Source organism: Bos mutus, chromosome 7 (genome assembly GCF_027580195.1).
Source record: "Bos mutus isolate GX-2022 chromosome 7, NWIPB_WYAK_1.1, whole genome shotgun sequence".
In the NCBI taxonomy this organism is placed as follows: domain Eukaryota; kingdom Metazoa; phylum Chordata; class Mammalia; order Artiodactyla; family Bovidae; genus Bos; species Bos mutus.
The window spans coordinates 45,194,612-45,211,356 of NC_091623.1; the positions used below are offsets into that span (position 1 = coordinate 45,194,612).

Below are 16,745 nucleotides of genomic sequence, written 5' to 3' on the forward strand. Positions count from 1 at the left end.
TGGTCCTGCCCCGCTGTGAGTTAGGATTCCAGCTTCTAGGAGAGAGGGACATGTGTCTGTTTTTTATTTGTATTTATGTTGACAGAAAAGCATGTAAATGGAGAGCATGCTTGATGGCTGCTCAGGGCCCATCAGTCTTCTCTCATGTCTTGCCCCGGGCTTAGCACCGGAAGTCCCACAGCCCTGGGCAGCCTGGACAGGGGGCCTCCCCCACCTGCGGGGTCCCAGTCTCCTGCCTGCTGACAGCGAGTAGCTTTCACACCTGAAAACAGTCTTGCTGGAATGGACTGGCCAGAGGTGGGGGAAGACTGTTATAAACGGCCCAGAATTGTGCTCTGAAAAGGATTAAACCATCCACTCTTCTTAGTTTTCTCGTGAATGCTAATTTTTCAAAGTGTGGAGTGTGCATCATGGTTTCGTGGTCTTTGAGTCTGTTAGAAGGGTCAGGCAGAGGTGAGTTGGTGAGGCTCCCAGGAATGCACGGGCACTCGGAAGGCTGAGGTGGGGCTCCGTGTCTCCCCGTTTGCGTGCCCCGTCTCTGCTTCCCTCTCCAGGCTCCCAGAAGTAAACTTTTTCTGTATCGAAGGAAAAGACTCGGCCCTGTGCTAAGTTTTGCCTGCTGCCGCGCACAGTGGCTCAGTCTGGTGTTTCTCACAACCTGCTCCCCTGTCGGGCCCGACAGTAACTCGCTGTCGTACTGTTGCCAGGAGAACTCGCACAGCCACAGTGACTGTGCGGAGAGCGTGAAGCAGCAGACGCTGTACAAGGAGGACAAGCCCCAGGTGCCCTTGGAGTCCGATTCCGTGGAATTCAACAATGCCATCAGCTACGTGAACAAAATTAAGACCCGCTTTCTGGACCACCCGGAAATCTACAGGTCCTTCCTGGAGATACTGCACACTTACCAGGTAAGAAGACTTGGGCCACGCTTCTCTGCGGGTGTGGGCGTCATCGTTCAGTGTCACGTGCGTCGGAAGCATTCAGATTTTCTCTATGAACTCCTGTAAAATTCTGATTAGCTCTTTTTTTTTTTTCTGAGTTAATTTTATTTTCTGCTGTGGTAGAGTATATATGTAAAAGCTAACCGTTTTTAAGTGTACGATTCAGTGGTGGTAAGTACTGTACAGTCACACTCTTGTGCAGCCATCAGCGTCAATAATTTCCAGAACGTCTTCATCTTTCTGAATTGAAACTGTGTCCCCATTAAACTCTTAGAACTCCCCCTTCCTCCCTCCCCAGCCCCTGGCACCCAGCCTTCTACTTCCCGTCTCTGAGTCTGGCTCTGCCGGGGCCTCCTGTGAGTAGCTTTGTATCTGTCCTTCTGACTGGCTCGTTTCGCTTAGCGCGACGCCCGTGAGGTCTGTCTCTGCTGTACATGTGTCAGAATGGCCTTTTTGAGGCGGAGTATTACTGCATTGTATGGCCTGGCCTCGTTTTCTTTCTCCATTCATCCATCAGCGGACACTTGGGTGGCTTCCCGCTTATGGCCACTGTGAATAGCGCTGCTGTGAACAGGAGTGTACCTGTTGGTGTTCTGTGTAGGTCTGCTTCTAATTTGCTCTCTGAGGCACCTCTGCAGCCTCTTTGGGAAACACACATTAGAGGATTAAAGAACCGCCACCCCCACCCCTGCAAGAAGACAGTTTTCCTTTTATAAAATGGCTTAGTTATTATTTAGACAATAGAACTACCCTTTATTTATGCTGATTACAACTGGGCCTTGCGCCAGGTACTAGGTCAACAGAGACGAATGGTTGCCATTGCCTAGGAGTTCAGTTTAGTGCGAAGGAGAGGTTTGTCAGCGCTGAAGGTTGCTGACCCCATGAGGGGTCAGGGAGAGGCTACTCAGGTTGAATGTCTTTTAATATTTAGTTAATTACTTCGGCTGCATTGGGACTTGGTTGTGGATCTCGGTCTTCAGTAGGATCTATCACTGCCGCAGGCAGACTCCAGTTGCGGCCTGCAGGCTTGGTTAACTCTGTGGCAGGTGGGATCTTAGTTCCTGCATCACAAAGGGGATTCTTAACCACTGGACCACCAGGGAAGCCCCTCAGGTTGAATCTTAACAAATCAGTCAGAACCATCAGGTGAAAGACAGAGTCTCTCGGCCCTGGGCACGGCCTATGCAAAGGCCCAGGGGCCTGAGCGGGCAGCTGGCTTCAGGGAAATTGGCAGGGAGTACAGGCAGGCCAGTAGCAAGGGGCATCGGTGTCATGCAAGGAGTTCAGACATCATCTGTGCGCAGACATGGAGTCTCTGCTGCTTTTTGTTTTTCTAACCAACAGAACCCATTAAAAAAAAAATGTTTATTTTCATTTATTTATTTGGCTGCGCCCTGTCGTAGATCTTTGTTGTAGCGTGTAGTTGCGGCATAGACTTTTTAGTTGTGGTTTGTGGGATCTAGTTCCCCGACCAGGGATTGAACCCCGGCCTCCTGCCTTGGGAGCACGGAGTCTTAGCAATTGGACCACCAGGGAAGTCCCAAGGACTCACTTTTAAAAGTGAAGTCTTACGCACAACCTTAATAAGAGAAATAAAGAAGTGAGATTCCTTTCCGCGTAAATGTTGATGAGATGAACAGCATTTGCTTCCTGCAAACCCAGTGGAGCTACTTCGACGGCCTAAACATACGCGGGCACTGGTGCTGACGTCATGCGTGGCCTGCAGCCTCACATCCAGCGTCTGCACGGACCTTGCACAGCATCAAGAACTTCCTGCTTCCCACAGAGAGGTGGTTGCACGTGGCAGCTCTGAACACCGGTCTGTTTGCAACCATGGGGGTTTATGGGTCTTTCACAGATTGCGTGGGGTCCAAACATCTCAGGGGCAAGAAGGATCATTAGAGGGAAGGCCAGGAGATATCTGTTCTGTTGATGAGAGTTGAGCAGAGACGTTAGACTAACTTAACCAAGGTCGTAGCGAAGGGCTGCAGGTTGATTTGGAGAATGCGTGAGGGGGAAGGTTACAGCTCAGCCTTCTCCAGCCACAGCCACAGGAGTCAGTTGGAAATGCAGCCGCCTGGGCCTCCACTCCAGGTTCTGCCTGGCACCGGCTTTTCCAGCAAGCACCCTGGCAACAGGGACCATCCATTTCTTCAAGAGGAGCTGGCAGTGTGAATTTCTATGTGAGTTATTCTGATTTTAGAACATTGGCTCAGATTTTTTTTAATTTACGTAATCTGTCTTTGGCCGCCCTGGTTCCTGGTTGCCGTTCGGGCTTTCTTGGGTTGCGGTGAGCGGGCGCTGCTCTTCGTTGTGGTGTACGGGCCTCTCATTGAGTGGCCTCTCTCGTTGCAGAGCACGGGCTTTAGGGTGCTTGGGCTCAGTAGTTGCGACCCGTGGGCTTCGTTGCCCCACGGCATGTGGAATCTTCCTGGACCAGGGATCAGACCTGTGTTCCCTGGATTGGCATGCAGATTCTTAACCACTGGACCGCCAGGGAAGTCTGGGTTTGAGTTTTTTTTAAGACATTGTGAGGCCAAAGTGGCTCTAGAGTAAATTTAGCCACATGTTACTTTTTTTTTTTTAAATCTGTTGAGCCTTGATTCGAATCTTAGCTGTGACCCCTGCCCTTCAGAGCCCTTTTGCTCACCACCCTGAACCTTGGGGTTCCAATCCATAAAATGGCTATAAAGCTGGTGGTGCCGACCCAATTAAACGTGGTTCACTGAGGTCACTGATTGTAGCACAGTGCTTGCCTCAGGTCACTGGAGGGGAGTGGGTTCCCTGACACAGCCTCCTACATGGGTTGTGTGCCTGGACAGGCACAGCCAGCTCTGCCCTGACGTCACCAGGGTGACCGCACTCTGTACATACGCCCCGGCCACAGGGCTTTTGGGAAAATGGGTTCAGGGCACGACACTCAAAAACTGTGTCGGCCACACACTGACAAAAAAAAGGTACTGGGCCTTTTCTGGTGGTCCAGGGGTTGAGAGTCTGCCTGCCAGTGCGGGAGACACAGGTTCAACCCCTGGTCCAGGAAGATCTCACATGCCCCAGGGCAGTTAAGCCCGGGTGCCGCACCTGCTGAGCCCACATGCCTTAGAAGCCCGCGTGGTCCACAACGAGAAAAGCCCCTGCCATGGAAGCCAGAGTGCCGCAGCTAGAGAGGAGCCCCCGCCCGCAGAGGCTAGAGGATGCCCATGCGCAGCAACAGAGACCACAGCCAAAAAATGTATGGACACAGGCACCTACTAGGAACCGGTAGCAGCGTGTACTCGCCTTAGATGGCGAAGAGTGATGCGAACACTGTGACACTTGACCTTGGAGAAGACCTGAGGTTCACCTGTGGACATGGGTGGGGGAAGGTTGCAGCCTGCGGGTCACTGTGAGGTACCAGGAGGGAGTTTCCTAAAATGTGATGGGAGGATGTCGCCCCAGATTGGAAGGGTGGCTCCTGACAGTAGAGGGAGGGTGTGTGCGTGTCGGGTGGCGTGCGTTTCCCGCATGGCCTGGCTCAGCCAGGTATACTTCTCCACACACCCCTTGTTACTCCTGGGCAAAATCCTGTCTTATTAGCGAATGCAGAATCCACACCACGCTCAGATCATTCTTTAGCATTTGTCCCAAACAGATGTCTGTTTAAAACAGGCCTTGGAGCATGGCTGACTCTTTCTGTGGGAAAATTTACAGGCAGTACATCCCCACATTAGAGAGTGTGCCCCCGTCACATGATCGTAGATGGCGCCAGGCTTCCCTCTGCCAGTGGCACCAGGCTTTCTTTGCACCTTGTAATGAGAGCGCCCAGCTCCCCACCGCCTGCACAGAGATCACCATCACTCACTCAGTCTGATGAGCAAAAATGCTCTCACCATGTTGTGGGCGCTCAGTCGTGCCCGACTCTTGGTGACCCCATGGACTGTAGCCCAGCAGGCACCTCTGTCCATAGAATTCTCCAGGCAAGAATACTGAAGCTGGGTTGCCATTTCCTCCTTCAGGGAATCTTCCCCACCCAGGTATTGAACCCTAGCCTCTTGAGTCTCCTGCATTGGCAGGAGCCACCTGCTGTGATGCTGTTTTAAATTGTATTTCTTCAAACATCACTTAGTCTGATCACTGTTTTATGTGCATAGGAATGATTTGTATTTGTCCTCTGAGCTGAGTGATCTTTGCCTGTTTTTTCCTTTGGTCTTCAAGTGTCCCGGTGACTTGGGGCAGGGTAGGGTGGAGGCAGTTTTTCCTCCCTCCTAACTAGGTGCTCTGTGTGCCAGGATTTGGAAAGTACCTCTCCTCGAGGGGTGGAGCGGGCCGAGAGGGGAGAGCGAGCCGAGGGCTCCCATTCCTGTCTCTCCCCCTTTGCAGCTCCGGCGGGGGATGTCGAAGCCTTGTCGTGCTGCTTGCTCTGTCATGTTCCGGCTGTGAAGTTGATAGGGACTAACTTTTTTTTTAATTCACTCTTTTTTTTTTTTTTTGGCTACTGGGTTTTTTTGTTTTTTTTACTTTTTATTTTAATTGAAGGAAAATTGCTTTACGGAATTTTTTGTTTTTTTACTTTTTATTTTAATTGAAGGAAAATTGCTTTACGGAATTTTGTTGTTTTCTGCCGAGTATCAACACGAATCAGCCATAGGTATATACACGTCCCCTCCCCTCCCTCATGACCCACTCTCCCATCCGGGTTTTCGATGCTGTGCCCAGGCTTTCTCCAGTTGTGTGGGCAGAGGCTGCTGTCTAAAGGCGGTGCGCTGGCTTCTCATCATGGTGGCTCCTCTTGTTCCGGAGCATAGTCTGCAGGCGCGCCAGCTTCAGTGGTGTGCCGCACAGACCTCACGTAGGGTTTTCCCAGGTCAGGGATCAAAGCCGTCTCCTGCATTGGGAGGCGGGTTCTTACCACAGCGCCAACAGGGAAGTCCAAGGACTGACTTCTGACGGCCGACTTGCGTTCTCCTTGCCCCTTCCTGCCCTCCCAACCTGCAACCCCTCTGGTCTTTATCCTGTTGTCTTAAGCTCCAGGTCAAGCCATCTCCTTTCCGGGGCCTTGGTGACCCTGGGAGAACAAGTCCCTTAACGTGCAGGCTCTTCCTGTCCTTCTTCGCCCTCTGCCTCTTCCAGACCCACCGCTAGCTCATTTCCCCTGCCCAGCAGGACGAGGCCCCTTGCCCTTGGGAGCACTGTGGGTTCGCCGTTGACCTTGCCCTTGCCCAGCCTCTGCTCAGCAGTGCTGCTCGAGGGCTGAGGCAGGGTCCTTCCCTGACCTTGCCTCTCCCACATTGCCTCCACGTTCCCAGCTCTGACCCCATCCATGGCTGGGGCTCAGGCCAAGTTGTGCAGCAGGGTCAAGATGCAAGCACACGGGGCTGTTCTTCAGAGCCGGTGGAAGGGGAGTGGTTGGGGAGTAACCTGAGGTGGCAGCGGGCTGGGCCCCTCTCTCCTGGTGGCAGCAGTCAGGGGCTCTGCCCGCCGAGTCTGTCTTTTGTGAATCGTCTCTCTCTCCTCCACGATGGGATGCCTGAATGTCCCAGCCTAGGGTGTCTCCTGGCTCCTTGGCTAACGACTTGTTTTCCTTTTCCTGAAAATCGACAGAAGGAGCAGCTGAGCACGAAGGGCCGTCCCTTCCGAGGCATGTCTGAAGAGGAGGTATTTACTGAGGTGGCCAACCTTTTCCGCGGCCAGGAGGACCTGCTCTCCGAGTTTGGACAGTTCCTGCCTGAAGCCAAGCGGTCCCTGGTGAGTACAGAGCACCCACCCCCGTCTGGGGCCACGTTCCCAGCCAGAACCCCACACCTCAGTGCAGCCTTCAGGCCAGGCTGGGTTTATCCACTCCCCAGAGACACTGGCTTGCCCCTGAAGCCACACCCAGTGCAGCCGCCCATGGGCCCCGAGTGCAGGCTCCAAGCCCTCATTGACCTGGAGCAGGTCCTCCGGAGGGCTTCTCTGGACCGAGAGCAGCGGGTGCTGAGGGTGGTTTGGGGGGCAGAGAGTCTTCCGATGGAGACCTGCCCGTAACCAGAGCCTGTGGTGCAGGAGGGGTCAGGCTCACTGCCTGCCTGTGCGGAGGGACCGAGTGGACGTGGGCTGAGGCTCAGCAGTGCCTGGGCGGGGGCATAGACCTGGGAGCGGAAGAGGGGCCTGGGATGGGGAGTTCGGGAGCGCAGACTGCACCGTCAGCCTTTCCCTCTCTGCTGTGGCCTGAGGCCTGCCAAGCTGCCTTTTCCATTTCCTTCTCTTCTTTTTCTTTTCTTGCGAACTTAACAGGTTTCAGAAAAAAATTGAAGGAAAGTTCATGTAACACGACGTTCACCGTTTTAAAATGCTCAGTTCAGTAGTGTTAGGGTTTTCATAGTGTTGTGCAGCCGTCACCTGTGTCTGGTTGCAGAACGTTCCCAGCGCCCGTTAGCAGTCACTCCCCATGCTCTCCTCTTGAGGCCCCGGCAGCCACCAGTCTGCTTTCTGTCTCTCTGGATTCGCCTGTTCTGGACTTTTCATGTATTGGTAGATGGGATCACACGACATGTGGCCTTTGATTGGCACATGGCTTCTTTTTGCTCAGCATCATGATTTGAAGCTTCATCCGTGATGTGTCAGCACTTCATCACTTCTGTAGCCAAATAGTAATTGCGTCGTGTGGCCGGGTCACCGCTGTTCATCTGTCGCCCACTGGTGGACACCTGGGTTGTCGCCACCTTTGGTCACTGAGTAGTGCTGCTGTGAACACACGTGTATAAGGTTTTGCTTGAACACGCGTGTTCGGTTCTTTGTCTGTACCTGCTGCTGCTGCTGAGTCGCTTCAGTTGTGTCCGACTCTGTGCGACCCTATAGATGGCAGCCCCCCAGGCTCCCCCGTCCCTGGGATTCTCCAGGCAAGAGCACTGGCGTGAGGTGCCATAGTCTGTACCTCAGAGTGAAATTGCTGAGTCATACGGTAACTGTATGTTTAACTTTTGAGAAACTGCCAGACTGCTTTCCACAGTGGCTGGACCATTTTCCGCTCCCACTGGCAGTATACTTGGGTGTCAGTTTCCACGTCATCACCAATGCTCAAGATTTCCTTTTTTTTTTTTTTAAAAGATAGTCTTTGAGTTGGCCTGAAATGGTATCTCGTTATTTGTGATTTGCGTTTCCCTGCTGACTCATGATACTGAGCATTTCATGTGCTTACTGGCCATCTGTTCGCCTTTGGAGAACTGTCTTTTCAAGTGCTTTGCACAGTCTTCCGTTTGTCTCCTGGCTGTTGGGTTTTAAGGGTTCTTTATATACTCTTGTCATCAGTGCCTTATCAGGTACTTTCCTCTGTTCCGTAGGCTGTCTTTTCGCTTTCTTGCTCGTGTCCTTTGGTCAGGTCCCGTCACCTATTTTTTTCCTTCCGTCGCCCATGCTTTCACTGTCAAGTCTGAGAATCTGTTGCTAATTCTGAGGTCATGAAGGTTTACTTCTGAGTTTCCTTCTAACACTTGTATAGTTCTAGCTCTAATGTTTGGGTCGGTGATCCAGTTTGAGTTAATGTTTGTATATGGTGTGAGGTGGGGGTCCAGTCTGGTTTGTTGAGGGAAATTGTTCTCTTCCCGTTGTATAGTCTTGGCACTCTTGTCAGAAATCAGATGGCCAGTATTATGGGTTTATTTCTGGACGCGGAGTTCTAACCCGTTGATCTCCATGTCTGTCTGTGGCCAGCACCACATCGTCTTGATTACTGTAGCTTTGTAGTAAGTTTAAAATCAGGAAGTGTGAGTCCCCCAGTTTGGTTCTTTTTCAGGATTGTTTTGACAAGTCAGGGCCCATTGCAGTTCTATATGAATTTAAAGATTGGATTTTCCATTCTAGCAAAAAAGACCATTGGGAGTTTGAAAGTGATTGTATTGAATCTTCCAACTGTTTGGGGGAGTATTGCCATCCTAACAAGATTAAGTCCTCTACCCAACAAATAGGCAGCATTTCTCCCTTTATTTAAATGTTTTATTTCTCTCAGTAGTGTTTCATAGTTTTTTTTTTTCCCCACTGTGTAAGTCTTGACCCCTTTGATTAAATTTATTTCCAAACACTTTATCCTCTTTGTTGTCATGGAATTTTTTTGTGTATAACTTGATTGATTGATTATTTTTGTCTGTGCGGGGTTTTCTTGCTGCTCGGGCTTTTCTCTAGATGTGGAGAGTGGAGGCCACTCTAGTTTTGCACGGGCTTCTCACTGTGGTGGCTTCTCTTGTGGCGCACAGGCTCTAGCATTAGGCTTCCATAGTTACGGCATGTAGGCTCAGTAGTTTAGACTCCCTGGCTCCAGAGCACAGGCTTAATAGTTGCTCCGAGGCATGTGGGATCTTCCCGGATCAGGGAACAATTCTTTACCGCTGAGCCACCGGGGAAGTCCTGCCATTGTTCTCTTAATTTCGCTTCTGGATTATTCATTGCTCATACGTAGAAACAGCACCGCTTTTTCGTGTTGATTTTGTATGCTGCAGCTTTGCTGAACCCGTTTGTTTGCTTTGATAGTTTTCGTGGATTCCCTAGGATTTGCTAATAATATAGTTTTTCCAGTTTGTGTGCCTTTTGTTTCCTTTTTTGGCCCAGTTGCTCTGATAGAACTTCCAGTATTGTGTGGATTAGAAGTGGTGAGAGCAGGCGTCCGTTTCTCGCTCCTGATCTTAGAGGAAAAGCTTTGGTCTTTCACCACGAGTGTGATGCGAGCTGGGGGCTTTTCGTAAGCAGCCTGAGGTTGAGGAAGCCCCTCTATTCGAAGGTTGATGAGTGTCCCATATCCTGTCTCCACACGTTCTCTTTGCCCTTGACGGCAGCTTGGGGGTGAACACAGAGAGTCCCCCTCCCACCCTCCTGCATCACCACCGCCTCTCCTGGGTCTGCTTCTAGAGTAAGGGTGCAGTGGGGCACGGGGCTGCAGGACAGCAGGTCTCGCAGGAAGGGGCTCACAGGGCAACAGCAGTCCGAGTTTGGATGCCTCTTGGTTGATCAGGTGGACTTCGGGTGGGCAGCCTGGGGCTCATCCCCAAGTTACTGTCTCCAGGACACAGAGCACCATCCCTAAGTGTAGAGTTTCCATGCAGAAATACTTCCTGACTGAGCCAGAGAAGCTGGCTCTGTGGCACAGAGAGTTCTGTGCCTGTCTGTGGGGCTGACGTCAAGTCTGGGAGCTGTGGCCAGTCCTGCCCACCCTCTTGGAGTCTCGGGTGTCCTGGGGGGCTGGACTGAGCCCAGTGAGCACACAGCCCGGACCTCCTTGGGCTCTGGGTGCTGCAGGGGGCCTTGAGCTGGCCATGTCACCTCCCAGGCTTCATTGCCTTCTCTCTTATGTGGAACTGACCACCCTTCCTGCTCAGGCCAGGACTAAGGTATTGTTCTTCAAGTGCTTCTTGCAGGGCCCAGCTTATACTCAGTGCTTTGGAAAGCGCTGCTATGGTTGTGTTGGAAAATCCAGCCTAGAATCCAGGCTGGTCATCCCGTCTCCCGCACCAGCCTGCTGCCTGGCCTGCTGGAAGCCCTTGGGGAATGCCTGGGCGGTCAGGGAAACAAAGCCCCTGTCTAGACCCCCCACGGACAGAGAACTCACATGTACACTAGGCCTCTCAGCCCGGCTGCCTCCTTATGGCCCTACCCTCGAGTCTGACTTGCTTCTTTAAGCCCACTGTCTGCATCATGTGTCTCTCTGAACTTCAGAATCCTGACTTGTTTTTTACTCCGTGTTCCCAAATAATGCCCTTCGCAGTCGCAGCTTCATTGCCATCTTCCTTCTCTGTGCATGTTCCTGCTCATCAGAGACCTCCCTAACTGGCTCATGACCGACCCTCCTAACTGGCTCCCGGGGCCATGTGGCTGAGGAGCAGAGGGATCTCGGCACCTCCTTCCCACTACATACCCTTCTTCTGTTGGCTCAGCCAAGGTTGTGGGCCCTTGGGCCTCTGTGTCCCGGGAACTCGAGCTGCATCGTGCCCCCTGCTTTGAAGCCTTTGTTGCTCCCTCGTATACTTGGTGGATAGTCTTTGGGTCTCATCCTCTTGGATCTGGGTCTGGAATCTCAGCTCTGACCCTGGTGTTGGCGGTTCTCTTCCTGAACCGTTCCTGCAGGGATGTGCACCCAGCGGCATCCTCCAGTGGCCTTCCCAGAGCCGTTGCTGTCAGCGCCGTGTGGTCAGGGGCAGCCCACCCTGTGGCTTCAGGAAGGAAAGGCCTACCTGAGTCCCTGGCCACCTCTCACTGTTCTGGAGGACATGCCCTGCTCGGGAGGCTCGAGAGCATAGCCCCCACTTAGAGAGGAGGTGGGGGTGCAGCACCTAGAATAGGGCTTTGAATTACATACGTGGTCCATGTCTCGCTTTGTCCCCTCCTCTCTGCAGAAGCCTGGCAGGTCACCTCTCATCCCTCAGCTCCCTCATCTAAATGTGCTGAGAATGTCTGTCCCTAGGCCCGTTGTAAGTTTCCTAAGCAAAGTGTCTGGTCTTGGTGAGCCCAGGGCTGCAAAGCAGGGTCCTGCCTTGGCGGAGCAGCCATCAGACCTGCTTCAGGGGTGGGTGGGAAGCCCCGTCTACTGGAGTTCTGGGATGGTGCACAGCAGATGCTTGGTAACTGGTTACACTGGCCGTCTACACAGCTCACATGAAGTCTGCAGGCCTTGGTTCCTGAGTTATCTTGTTGCGTCTCTGTGAGGGGTGAGTAGAGCCTCTTGTTCTCTGAGGGCTGTGGTCGCAGCACCCCCTGGCAGACACAACTTGGCATTTACCGAGCTGGACTCTGACAAAGCCCACCCTGGAAAGATAAGCATCTCCCTCAGAAAAGCACCTACTCAGTTTCTTTAAATGGTATTTGTTTTCAGTCCAGCAGTGTTTTTTAAAGTGTACATTGGGTGATTAGAGCTGTTTGTGCTTTTTAAAGGTTTCATCAACTTTTAAAAATTATTAAAATACTCATATGTGTATATAATTCATCTTATAAAGTGATCTTACATTTATGTTTCCACTAAAACGGCAGGAGAAAGAAATCAAAGGTAAAATTGGATATTGTCCTAATTAAACTCGACTATTTGGCCTAGATCGGGGCTCAGCAGTTTTCCTGTTAAGAGCCAAACAGTGAGTGTCTTAGGCTTTGCAGACCGCACAGTCTCTGTGGCAAAGGCATAGCTCTGCTGTGGTGGCAGGAAAGCAACCACAGGCCTTCCACCAGTTAGTGGGCATGGCTGTGTGCCAGTAAAACTTTATTGACAAACACAAACTGAGCCAGCCCCTGCCTAAATGGTTTCTGGGGGCCTTCTGCCTCAGGAATTTGCACACTGGGACATTTAACTGAAACCTAAGAACTGTCTGAACTGTTAGGGGAAGATTGGTGATACTGAGCTTGCTTTCCAGCTGGGTGATCTTGGCTGGGCGAGCAGTGGGTATCCCCCTCACTCCCCACTCGGCCCGCCCCCGCCACCAAGTCCTACTCAGCATGTCATTCTGTCCCCCCTCTAAGAAGTGATGTTCGCACCAGTTCTGGGATCTACGGCAGATAGCAGTTGAGGATTTTTCTACTTTAGCTTCTTGGAATAGTCTTGAATCTTTGGATGACTACTCCTCCAAAGAAATGTAGTCCCCTAAGGGACAAGGACAGGCTGTTGGACAGGGACAGGCTTTGCGGCCCGTGGACTCGAGCGGGCCAGGCTCCTCTGTCCTCCACTGTACCCGGAGTTTGCTCAGACACATGTCCATTGAGTTGGTGGTGCCTCCAACCATCTCATCCTCTGTTGCCCCCTTCTCCTTTTGCCTTCAATCTTTCCCAGCATCAGGGAGTTTTCCAGTGAGTCAGCTCTTTGCATCAGGCAGCCAAAGTACTGGAGATTCAGCTTTAGCATTTGTCCTTCCAGTGAGTATTCAGAGTTGATTTCCTTTAGGATTGACTGGTTTGATCTCCTTGCTGTCCAGGGACTCTCAAGAATCTTCTCCAGCGCCACAGTTCGAAAGCATCAATTCTTGAGCACTCAGCCTTCTTTATGGTCTAACTCTCACATCTGTACATGACTACTGGAAAAACCATAGCTTTGACTATATCCATAGTTAAGTAGTAGATCTTTATCATTGTAATTATTTATATAAAAATAGTGCATACTCATGGAAAAAAAGCGTTAATGAGAACATCAGCTATGAAAAGTAAATTTCCCTCTTTCTTGCCTCAGTTTCCCAGTCATTCTCCTCAGAGTTAAACTTACAAATGTCTTATATATCTTTCCAGAAACCTCTGAGTGCAAACAAATGTTTATCCTTTAAAAAAAAAAGAAAAAACGGCATCCTGTTTGTTTGGGCATGCCCCTAGGGGTTTTTTCCTGTTTGGAATAGCAGTGTATCAGATATGCCTGTCCCTAGCAGCAACACAGAGCTGACTCATAGCTGACGTTTGCCTCTGTTTTGTTTGGAGGCAGCACGATTTATCCACCTAGCCACCCCTTCGTGTGGTGTCTCTGCATAAAGGCCCCATGGTAGGGTCGGGGTGACTGCTCTGTGCCTCTGCAGCCTAGCCCTGCAGAAGAGCTACAGTCTATCCACCTTCTCCCTTGCCTAGACTTCCATACAGATAACAAACGCTGACTAGATTCTTCCAGAACCATTCTTCATAAATATTGCCAGCACCCTGACCTGTTAATCAGTGCTTGGTGCAGAGAACCAGCAGTGAGCATCCCCCCCCCCGCCCGCCGCCCATGATGACATTGCCTCCAGGATGCATTTTCTCATTCATAGGAAAGAACACAGACTTGGCTGGAAGGCCCGCAAGTGACCTGGCAGCCGTCAGCAGCTTCCTCTTGCTGCCAGGGCTTTGCATATACTGGTCGTCTCACCTGAAATGCTTTTCCTCCCTGTGGTGCACCCAGACACACAGGCAGACACCCTGTCGGTGGTCTGCTGGGTGAGTCCCGCACCAAGGCCCCACTCAGTGTCTCCCCGCTGAGCCTCCCTCCCTCATCAGGACCCTCGTCCTCCTAGGCCTTCCATGAGCCTTCTCGCAGTCTCACAACATGTACCTGTGGTGAGCTGGGCACACAGATCTTCCTGCAGTGAACGTGAGCATCTTGAGAGCCAGGCTCAGCTCGCAGTAGGACCAGCCCCTGGCCCGTGGCAGACAGTGCTCACTGGGGTTGCGAGCTGAGTCGCAGGTGGTTCCCTGTGCTCAGGTGCGTTGAGAACCAGCCCTGATGGGTCCGGCCGTGTCTCACCAGCGCTGATCACCTCCTGTGTTTGTGTCCTTAGTTCACAGGAAATGGGCCGTGCGAAATGAACAGTGTTCAAAAGAGCGAGCATGAGAAGAACCTGGAGCACAGCAAAAAGCGCTCCCGGCCCTCCCTCCTCCGTCCCGTGTCTGCACCAGCGAAGGTAACCGTCAGCTGTGCGCCTAGACATGTGTGGACACTCAGCAGCCTGGCCTTCTTTGTAGATGGCCTGGGGAGCAGCATGCGGAGGCCCTGAGCAACAGGCTTGGGGCCCTAGTCCAGCTTGAAATTCACTGTCTGTGGGGGTTTGGGAAGACGGCTCGACTCTAAGGTGGCTGTTCACCTGTTCCCCTTGGCTTACAAGATTGTGCGAGATGTGGTGTCATCTCCTTCCGCATAAACTGGAAACCCTGCTCAGCCTGCTGCTTCTCACCTTCACAGCTCTTTCAGGGCAGGACGCCTGTGCACAGCTGTGCAGGTTGGTCACTGCACAAGGCGTCCTGCCGAGGGGCGAGAGGCTCTGAAGTTCCTCTCCTGTTGTGCGCCTCACCCTCACGTGATGGTGGTTTTCTTATTCCATCATCCCTTGTGTATTTGCTAGTTGGCTTTCTGCTGGAAGGGAGAGCTTGTTCTCCATCTCTGTTTATTTAATGTGTGTCTTTGTGGATTTCGGGTTATAATCTGTTACTATCATGTTCTTTTGTGTTTTTTTGCCTTGTTTTGCTTTGTTTTTCTGGGCTGCACCTTGCAGCATGCAGAATCTTAGTTGCCAGACGGACATCGAACCCATCCATGCCCCTTGCAGTGGAAGCGCAGTATAATCTGTGACTATCATTGTCTGTCTTGACTCTAAACTGCCTCAGATCTGGCCAGTAGGGCCCCTCTAGGTTGGCTCTTGTGTCCTTTTGACACATGCTCATCATTCTTCAGGCGTTTGGGAGATGGTTTGGTAATATCCTCGATGTCTCAGGAGTGTGGCCAAGTTCAGGTCCAAGTCCAGCCTAGAGAGAACAATCTTCACAGCAATTAAAAACCCAGATTTCCCCAGGATCTTCTCGTTGCCATCCCCAGCCCCCTTCCTCCCCTCCCCCGCCCCAGTCACAGTCACAGCCCATGGGAGGAGCAGCCAGGAGAAGTTCCTGATACTGTATCTACGGGCATGACTCCCTTGCTATTCTTACTCTGTGATGCCCCTGCCTGATAGCAAAAGCGCTCAGTTGCTGAGATTTAGATCCCAGATTGTGGGCAGGGTGGTTGTGTGACTTCCACTCTACACTCAGTCCTGGAGGCCGAGGTGGGTGGTCCTGAGAAGTTCATCCGTGGGGGTCCTGGGCAGATCGCCAGCCAGCACCTGATGACGGTTCCTGTCAGGAAAGCTCGTGTTGGCGATGCTGTGACTGTCACAAAGATGGACACAGGCCACCTGTGAGACGCACAGAGCGTCCGTGGCATGGACTCTCTCTCCGCAGAAGAAGATGAAACTCCGTGGCACCAAAGACCTGTCCATTGCCACCGTGGGCAAGTACGGGACTCTGCAGGAGTTCTCCTTCTTTGACAAGGTGAGCGGCGGGAACAGTGACCTCCAGGCCTTGCCTGGTCCAGGCTGGCCTCTCCCAGCTCGGATCTGAGCAGTCGAAGTGAGGGGAGGTGGCAGGGGGCTGGTGGCAGGCGGTGGGCAGGAGGTGGCGAAACACGTGGGAAAGGCTGAGCTCAGAGCCCATGCCACATTTGGGGACACACGTCTGCTGCTCAGAAGCTGTATGGCTTCTCTGAAGCAGGGGTGGTCCAGGGCCTTCCTACCCAGAGTCAGTGGGCAGAGCCAGTGAGCTGGCTCTGGGCACGTGCTGTGTGAGTGGAGAGCAGTCCCCTGCAGACCACAGCTGCCCTCCAGAGCCTGTGCTTGTGGCTCTGTGTGCGCCTGGTAGGGTCAGGCCCGGTGGGGCCCTGACCCCCTCTCCCTGCAGGTGCGCAGGGTGCTGAAGAGCCAGGAGGTCTACGAGAATTTCCTCCGCTGCATCGCCCTCTTCAACCAAGAGCTGGTGTCCGGCTCTGAGCTCCTCCAGCTGGTTGGCCCGTTCCTAGGGTGAGTGGCATTTCCCTCCCTTGCATTTTGTTCTGTAAATGCTTTTCAGCCATCTTTTGGCTGTTGTATTTGGAAAACGGTTTTTTCCAATTTTTTTAAGTTGAAATTGTTACAGACATCACAATAGATTCACCAGCAGTTGTAAGAAAGAACACAGGGAACTTTGGGGAGCATTCCCCCACGGTCACATCTGTAGTCAGCGTCACAACCAGGATGTTGGCTTTCAGATACCACCCATCTCTGTGTGTTCCCGTTGTGTGTGTGCGTGTGTACAGCTGTATCACCCGTGAAGGCTGGTGTGTCCACTGCCGCTGTCCAGGTACAGAGCAGCTTCAGAACCACAAGGAAGCTGGTGTTGGCCTTTGATACTCAGATCCATATCCCTCCTATGCTCTGGGCCCCTGGCAACCCCTCAAACCTGTGCTTCTTCTCGGAAGCTTACATGGCAAGAGAATTACGTGGAGTCATACACCGTGTGTTGTGTAACCTTTCAGGATCAACGTTTTTCCACTTAGCATAATTCCCGGGAGATTCATTATGATTTTTA

General features: G+C 52.1%; 1 protein-coding gene across 1 annotated transcript in view; it reads left to right on the top strand.

Moving 5' to 3' along the window:
* SIN3B (SIN3 transcription regulator family member B) overlaps nt 1-16,745 on the top strand; it is a 44,110-nt gene that overhangs the window by 8,457 nt on the left and 18,908 nt on the right. Inside the window, 5 exon segments of the mRNA XM_070373261.1 lie at nt 708-908; nt 6,522-6,665; nt 14,156-14,278; nt 15,585-15,674; nt 16,080-16,198. Of these exon segments, the coding sequence (XP_070229362.1) occupies nt 708-908; nt 6,522-6,665; nt 14,156-14,278; nt 15,585-15,674; nt 16,080-16,198 (677 nt within the window).